The sequence below is a fragment of the Dromaius novaehollandiae genome, chromosome 29, assembly GCF_036370855.1.
Source record: "Dromaius novaehollandiae isolate bDroNov1 chromosome 29, bDroNov1.hap1, whole genome shotgun sequence".
NCBI lineage: Eukaryota > Metazoa > Chordata > Aves > Casuariiformes > Dromaiidae > Dromaius > Dromaius novaehollandiae.
The window spans coordinates 2,038,735-2,046,774 of NC_088126.1; the positions used below are offsets into that span (position 1 = coordinate 2,038,735).

The window sequence follows — 8,040 nt, forward strand, 5'->3', positions numbered from 1 at the left end:
GGGCTGTTTCCAGTTTGCACAACACCTGGAAGCAGGGCTGCGCTGGCCCAGGCCCTGCTCTGCTCCGCGGCCCCGCGGGCAGGTAGCGGCCGCATTCCTCCGCTCGCATTCCTGGGTCACGGGAGCAGCGCGAGCCCCCGCGCGCCGCAGATGCAGCCGCAGCCGGGCAGCGGGACCGGCTTCGGCACCGTTTCATGGGCACTGTGCAGCACCGGGTGTGCAAACGTCACCTCCCTGCACACCCACCGCACACCCACCGCCCCAAGGACACCGCGAGGCTGGGCCACCCCCAAGGTGACCTTCTGGCAGCGCTTGCTGGGGACCCACCCAGGTCGCAGGCCACGGGCAGCTGCTCCCCGCGAGGGCAAAACCCTCCAACCTCCTCCCCGCCTCAGGATTTTGGGCTCCACACCTTCCCCCTCACCCCCATCATCCGCCCTTTCCCCCTGTCTCCCCTCCTGCTCTGGAATTAGCACTTCCCCGGTTCAGCAACCAGCTTCCTCCTTCTCACCACCCAAGGCAAAAAGGCAAACAATTCAATTTTAGAAACCTTTATTAAAAACGTTTATAGAATCTCAGCGGTACAAAATATAGATTTTTTCCCCCTCCCCCCCAAAAAACAAATACAAAATAACAGTAGAAAAAGAATTCATTAATATCAATTTGTGTCTTAACAGTCAGAGGCAGCTGTTGTGATTTGTAAGAGCTCGGCCCTGCCGGAGCCATCAGACATGGACGCGCAGCGCTGGGTTCCTCGTCACAGAAAGTGCTTTTCTCCCGCGGGGGGAGCAGGCAGCCGCGACGCGCCCGGGGCGGGGGGCGACGCTCTCGCCCCCCTCCAAGAGCCGCCCCCAGTCATGGATTTGGTTTCGGTGATTCTGCTCAGGGCAGGGGTGTGCGCACGAGCCCCGGTCCTGGCATCTAGACATCACATGAGACGGGACAATTTGGCACCGTGAGATGAAGCTTTGGTCAGTACTGGTGGGAGACTTCCCTTCCGAGAGCCAGGAAAGGGAATGCACAGGGAAGCGCAGTGCAGATACCACTGGCAAGGCCTCAGCAGTGCTGCAAAGGCCAGCGAAACCAAGAAGCCATGACTGGGGGGAGGCTGGTGCGTCAGTCACCTACACGAAGAAGTGAATCGAGTACAACGAACAGGACAGGAGAGTGATTTTCCCAGCGCCCTGGGAGCGTTAGCTTACACGGGTTAGGAGGTTCAGAAAGTTTAACTCGAGATAAATACTATGAGGAGAATCACATGACACAAACTGGCTCAGTTGCAGAGCTGAGCTTCCAAATTCAATTCTAAACAAGCAAATGGGACCAGATTAGCATGCAAAGTAGCACTCATTAGACTACAAGCTGCTTAACAGGGTTGTTGCTTTCGGAGGTTGTTGGATGTGCGTTGTTTTCTCAGTGTAGCCCCTTCTGTAGAGGGGAGAGAGCGAGTGCTTCAACCAGCAGTTTCACCATGGGACACGCTGCCCTGGGTGCTGGGGAGCTTTGAGATTAAAGGCATTAGCTTAAGCGAGAGCAACAACCCCCCCATCAGAGGAACAAGTTCAGTTACAATCTTTGCACACTCTGGTGCCTTTTCAGACATGAAACAAACATGTACAAACAGGTCACATTCATCTGGTTTTGAGGACAGTGTATCAGATTCAAGGCATCGTGATGGTAATTTCTGCCACATCGACATCTTTTGAGGTCTCTTTAGGCTGGAATCTGCCTCTAAGGATTCATAACTGAGGTGTTTGAGGCGTTTACACCTTCCCCACTCCACACAAGAATCTTCCGCCCGGTTCCACGTAAGCACCTTTGTGTTTTGTGGGGTTTTTTTTATTTTTTTGGAAGACTTTGGCTGTAAGCAAGGTCCTAAACAACCCCTGAGCCACATGAGAATTTCTCGGTACGAGTCAAGGCAGTCAGCACGTGAGGGAATACGGAGACTCACAGGCGTCACCTCGTCCACACGCGCCGAGCCGAGCCTCCCCGGGAGCTATAGTGATGTGTGCCCTTCGTGCGGCCCTCTCCTGCAGCAGGGCTCCTCGGAAGAGCCTGGTCTGTGCTGCTGCTGGATATAAATCATTGCAGATTTAGAGTCCAGAAAAAGTGGGAGAGCAACCTTGTGTCGCTCACTGCACGTTGTTGTTAGCAATGCAGGGATCCACCTGAGGAAGAAAGCAGAGAGGCCATTTAGACGCTTTGAGAATTACACCCACCAAACCAATTCTGCCAGAGCTCCCGTCATCTCCTGTGGCAGGGTGTCAGCGCGCTGACACTGCCGCTCACCTCCGTGTAGGTGGGCGGTGGCATGAACTTGAACTCCGGAGCGTACATGAAGATGGGGCTGTCGAAGCTGTCGGGGTCATCGAGCAGGGGAGTGGTGGGGCTCTCCAGGCGGTGGTCTTCGGGCACAATGTCCAGATAGCATGGGGGTGCTGCAAGGAAAGGAGCAACTTTTGAGTTCAAGATCAACGCAGATCCTTCTTGTATTCACCCACCACGATCTGCAGTGTCTACCAAGGACTGCTCGCAGCCACTGCACCCCACTCACCTTCCGGAGCATCAGGGAGGTTCAAGTCCACCCAGCTCATCTCGGAGCTGGTCTGACTGGCCATGCTGGAGCTGCGGCTACCAATGCCCGACCGGCTGCCAATGACGAGGGGCAGCTCAAGGATGATCTTTTTGGAGCCTGGGACGCTGACGTAGATCTGCAAGATACAAACCAGAGCGCTGTTAGCGATGACAAACCAACAGCAGACAAAGCTTACCCACTAACCGCAACAGGAACAAGAGCGGCAATCGGAGACGCTCACCTGCAGGAAATACTCCACGCGCAGGATGTTGCAGCCCAAGATAGACGGCTTGAGCTTCTTGACACGGATGGTTTTGCCCCGCCAGGACTCGGACATGCCCGAGATGATGTGGTTGCCTCGGACGCAGGAGAGCTTCTGGGTGAAGACCTTGGTCTGCCCGTTGGCCAGGTAGGTGTGCTTGGCAATGATGGCTGCTTTGGGCACCACGATCCGGGAGCAAGTGTTCTCGAAGTCTGCATTGATGCAGATCTCATCACCTGAGGAGGGAACGATGTTTTCCATTAGGAAGGTCAGAACTTTCTCCTTGCAGTATACTTGTCGGTTTAGCTCATCTTCTGATTGAACACCCCCTGACGCAGCCCCTTTGCTCAGCTACTGCTTGTCCCCGTCACCCCTTTCCCCCCCTCCTTCCCTTCTTTAAGAGAGGGGACAGGCTCTCACCTTCACAAAATCCCTTTCTGTCGATTTGAGCACTGACTGAGACATGGCCATCAGGAATGAACATACAGGACACCTTCTTCTCCTTCTTGGCAGCAACTGGAGACTGAAAAGAAATAAGATCGTTACTCAGATGAAACCTGCTCACTGTTCCCATCCCATTGCTCCTTTCCAGCTCTGAGCTTCGCCTTCTTCTGTTCTGTGACTCAAGCTTCCTCAAATTCACACTGCCGCTCCCCATGACAGCAAGTGTCTTTCAGTTAACTGAATGCAGACTCAGTGCCTCACTTCTACTTGTCTCCGTGTAGCCTTCTGGAGAGTTCTTAACTACTAAGTATTTAATCTGTGCTGAGTAGTAAAGCCTATTAGGGGGAGTCTTAGCCACAGAGGTCAGACTGACCCTACCTAAGGGTCCCTGTATCCCCCTTAATGCTGACACCCAAACCTCTCTGAGGTGGAAGATAAACTGGCGCTTACCAGTAACTCTGGAGTGTTCACATCAACAGGATCCATAACCTCGAAGCGCTTCTTTATCTCCTGAGTGGGAAGGGACGGGCGCTCCAAGAAAGCCTTCACCCAGTAGTCCACGCAGCCATACTTTCCCTTGAAGGTGGTACCCAGAGGCCTATGGAGAGAGACCCTTGTTAGACACATCTGAGGTAACAGGACAGTTTTCCATAGGAATGTAAGGATAGGCTTTTTTAATTTTTTTTTTGAAGACAATGTTTGTCTAATACCTACCCTTGGGGAAGCTCGAATCCAAATTTGTATTCGTATTTGTTTCCAGGTCTCAGGATTACAGAGCCATCCCCATCTGAGAAGAGAAAAGGGGAAGGCAGATATTAGATGAAGTCCAGTAGCGTTTCTCTAAGCATTATCCACTGTTCTGCTTACACAGGTTATGATGAAGTCTGCATCGCAGGCATTAAGAGCTCTAATAGGTGTTTGGTAAGAGCCACCCACGCCTGTCCCCTAAGAAGGCTGAGAACCTGGTGTCCTCTCAAGGCAGGGAAGGACTGCTAATCTACACTTTCACTTCTTCTTTCAACATCCTCATTTGAAACCAGGACAAGAAGTCCTAGTCGGCTTCTGTTCAGACTCTGCCACCTCTGCTTACCCCACTCTACTTCCACTTTCTGGGAATACGAAGTACTTGCTTCTTTCCCCAACTATCTATCTCGAGGATTTCACTTCATCCCCCTTATCTGCCAAGACACTCTGCCAACTGCCTATCTCTGCCTTCCCCAGAGCCAGCCAAACACGGAGGGTGATAAAGGCAGCAAAGGGACTGAGACTCTTTGGCTCGGGCAGGATCTGGACTCGCCACTCTCCCACCACCTGTCCCGTGCACTGTACCAGCCACTGTACTCAACTCGGAAGCACCTCCTGCCATGGTGACACCCAAAGCCAGCCCTGGTACTTGTTCCCTGCAGGCACACAGCATCACCGCCTGTTCGGCGAGTCGAGCCGGCCACATCGACGCCTAACGTCTTTTGTACGCTCCAGCAAGCGCCTCATCGCGCTTTTGTTTCGCGCTCCAGTTAGGGCACACCGGCCCTAAGTTTTCCAGCTCCGACACGCAGCCTAGGCGAGCCCTGCTCTGCCCTTCATTCGTTTCCAAGGGTTCAACCAGTTCACTTAGTTCAATCCCATTTTCCTCCCGCCAGCAAAACGCAACAGCTCTTCTGAGTGCCGCTTCTGCTTCACCCCGAGCGGATGCAACCAGGAGACTCAGCCCAGCCCCTTGCTGCAGTGGAACAACCAGCAGGAAAAGCCGCTCTTCAGCGGCCGCTTTCGAGCCCTCTCCTGCCTGCTCCCCACCACCATTTGCCCCACCGCCTCTCCCCCTTTCCCAGCCCCAGATCCTCACCGGTGGGCTGCTCCTCCAGGGTGAGGACGTCCTCGAAGCGCAGGTACTCCATCTCCTGCTTGCACTGCTGGGGGCCCTTGGCCCAGTTGACTTTGGCCACGCCGCAGGCCAGCACCTTGACGGCACTGACGCGGGTGACCTCGGCCACCTCCACCACCACGCAGCCTGCCACCTTCTCCCCGCTGCTGTAGACCTTCTCGGGCTCGCTGAAGGCCACGAGGAAGGTCTTCACTTTCTTGAACATCACCATGGCTGAGGCGAGGCTTGGGAGATGCTCTTGAGGAGGAGGCAAGGAGCTGCGCCGGGCAGGTTTTGTGCTTTTTTTCCCCCTCAACGGCAACAATTGAGGCGAAAAAACACCTCAGAAAGGTTGACTTTTAGTCAGAATTCAGCCCAAAAGCCAACCCTTCCCTTCCTAGCGGCTGCGGAGCAGAAGGGACGTGGAGCAGAAGAGACGCGGCGCCTCCCGCTGCTGCAGCCCGCCGCTCCGCTCGCTGCGCTCAACGGTTTGAGCCCGGCCCCCCGGCCCAGCGGCCTTTTATAGCCTCCGCCTCCCGCTCTGCCCCCTCCCGCACTTGTTGATGCCAAGCGCTCCACGCCGAGGGCGCGTGGCCAAGCGTGCTGCTCGCGTGATCAGCGCTCCCATTGGCCGCCGCCGACTTGTTTACACCCCCGCCGGCCAATCGGCGCGCCGCCTGCGGAGCGTGGACAGCTTGTGAAGGAGAGGCGAGCGTGTGCGCAGGAGAGGAGGGCGGGGGGCGGGGGAGGGGGACGGAGTGACGGCGCGGCTGGCCAATGGCGGGTGCGGACGGGGGGCGGCGGGAGCCAATGGGGAGCGGGGAACAGGATGTAATGTTCTCTGCGGGGCGGTGGGGGGGCTGAGCCCCCTCGGAGTGCGCGGGCCGGGGGCAGCGCCCAGTACAGGCTGTACTGGGGCGGGTCCTGCGGTACTGGTTGAACTAGGGCAGCCCCCACAGGGCTTCGGTGCTCCCCTCACCCCACTGAAGGCATCCACCCCCCAACCCCCTCTCAGCTCTGTTTGGGGGCATTTCCACAGCCGCCCCCCCCCCCATCAGGCAGCTGAGGCCTCTCCACAGCCCCCCTCTGCTCCCCCCCGATCATTTGGGGCGAATAAGGGTTGAATTGGGATAGGGAAGAGAAAACCTCACGCTGGGGGGGGCAGCTCAGCCCCTCTCGGTCCCTCCAGGGTGTCCCCCACTTCTGTCACTGCCTGTGACCCCCCCAAACCCCCATCTCCCCCCCCCAGGCCCCCGTGTCCCCCTCCCCGCCACACGTTTTCGCAGAATTACTCATCGGGCTGTCATCAGCCAAAAAGGGGACATCTTACACCCTTCCCCCCCCCCCGCCCCGCTCCGATTCAGGATGTTTCGAGCCCGGTCCCGAGCAGCCCCCGCACCCCCGGACGCCCACGGGCTCCCTTCGTGCGCTGAGCATGCCTTCCTCCCCAGCCGGCTGTTCTGTCACCCGTTTTAAGAGCAATTAATGCTTTCGCAGTTCAGGAAAACAGGCGTGGGGAGTGGAGGAAATGGCAGGGCGATGTTTGTGGAGCCACTGAAAGAGCAATAAAAAGGCGGAGATGGAAACAGCGCGGAGGGGGGGCTCCGAAGACCGACCTTGCCCCCTCGCCGAGGAGGAAAGGGATGTGTTTTTGTTAGGTGTTGTCTGGGTTGTCCTTTGCCCCGCGACACGGCACTTGTTTGTCCGCGCTGTTCTGGCGCGCGCCCTGCTTTTATTTCTTTGCCCTCCTCGCCGTCCCTCAAAGTTAATTCACACCTGTTGGCGTAAACTGATAAACTGCGCCGATAAACCGGCAGAAGCCGGTCGCCTGCCAAGCGGCGGGACGGATCTCCTCGCCGCGAGAGACTGGCTTTGCCGAGCGGTGCGTAATGGAGGAGCTGCGCCTCTTCCTGCCGCCCCGGCTCCTGGCAAGCTCTGCCCATTGTCCCTCTCTGGGAGAAAGGTCCCCGGGCCCATGGGAATTGCGGATTTGCTCTAATCTGGCGGAGCGAGCCGGGCTCTGCAGCCGTGCCAGCTGCGGATACGCGATCCCGAAGACCTCGGCTTGGTCCCGGGCCCGCTCGCGCCGTTGCGTTCCTTCGGGATCCATGTTTGCGCTCCCCGTCTCCGGTTTCCCTCGGTGCCGGTCTCCCGAAGGAGAGGTCTCCAGCCTGGCTCTTGCTGCCCACGGCGGCTTTCGCCCCGACTGTCAAACACATTCCAGCGATGTCAAAGGACGATAAAGTCCTCGGCTTGCCAGAGAGATGGTCCAAGGCACGTTTCAAAGCCTGGACCCCCTCCAGGTTTCTCTTCATCTGTGGATCAGCTTCTGCCCTTTGCTCCCCTGACCTCCATCCAGCTGGAAAGGCCTCGCCGGTCCCTCCGCTGGAGGAGGAACAGCTTCCCCAGGATGAGACCCGGTTCACGAGGTTTCCCACGCGAGCAGCGCCCTGGGTTAAGCAAGGGATTGGAAACACTGAGGAATTGTAGCTTGTAAAACAAAAGCTTTGAAATGTCACATCTCTGTAAAAAGAAGGATATCGAAGAGAAGCCAGTTATGTTTTTGGGCAGACACCAGCTCTCGGGCGCTTCCTCCCTTCCACTTAGTAATTTTTTTAAGGCCCCGGCCCCCCCTATCAGCTCAGCTTCCTCCGGCTTGGAGGATCCCTCCAGGCTTGGTGATGGACACAGGGAAGGAGAAGAGTCACTGCTGGGGCCACTGTGGTCCAGGCAGATGGGCAGAGCGGCCCAGCACCTTCTCCACACTGGCCATGGGCTGGTGACGGTGGGGAGAGCTGCATGACTAATGGGATGTGTCGGGGATAACCCAGCCCCGAAGAGCAGGGATGGGCTGACTTGGAAACTACGCGCCGAGGTGACTCACTGGCACCAGTG

At 57.0% G+C, this 8,040-nt stretch overlaps 1 protein-coding gene across 1 annotated transcript; it reads right to left on the reverse strand.

Annotated features, from left to right (window-relative positions):
- Positions 1-535: 535 nt before the first annotated feature.
- On the reverse strand, positions 536-5,660 carry TXNIP (thioredoxin interacting protein). Its single transcript, XM_026120142.2, has 8 exons — positions 5,128-5,660; positions 3,999-4,071; positions 3,735-3,882; positions 3,261-3,363; positions 2,820-3,076; positions 2,558-2,714; positions 2,293-2,441; positions 536-2,171 (listed from the first exon to the last, which is right to left on the reverse strand). The coding sequence occupies exons 1-8, from the start codon at positions 5,375-5,377 to the stop codon at positions 2,136-2,138; spliced, it is 1,173 nt and encodes a 390-aa protein (XP_025975927.1). The 5' UTR covers positions 5,378-5,660; the 3' UTR covers positions 536-2,135.
- Between the last annotated feature and the right edge of the window lie 2,380 nt (positions 5,661-8,040).

Bases quoted from the DNA above. Each gene is read 5' to 3' on its own strand.
- TXNIP (XM_026120142.2), bottom strand. From the start codon at position 5,377: ATGGTGATGTTCAAGAAAGTGAAGACCTTCCTCGTGGCCTTCAGCGAG. The intron at 4,072-5,127 runs GTGAGGATCTGG...TTCTCTTCTCAG, and splicing joins CCTGGAGGAGCAGCCCACCG to ATGGGGATGGCTCTGTAATC. The intron at 3,077-3,260 runs GTGAGAGCCTGT...TTCCCTCCTCAG, and splicing joins CAGAAAGGGATTTTGTGAAG to GTGATGAGATCTGCATCAAT.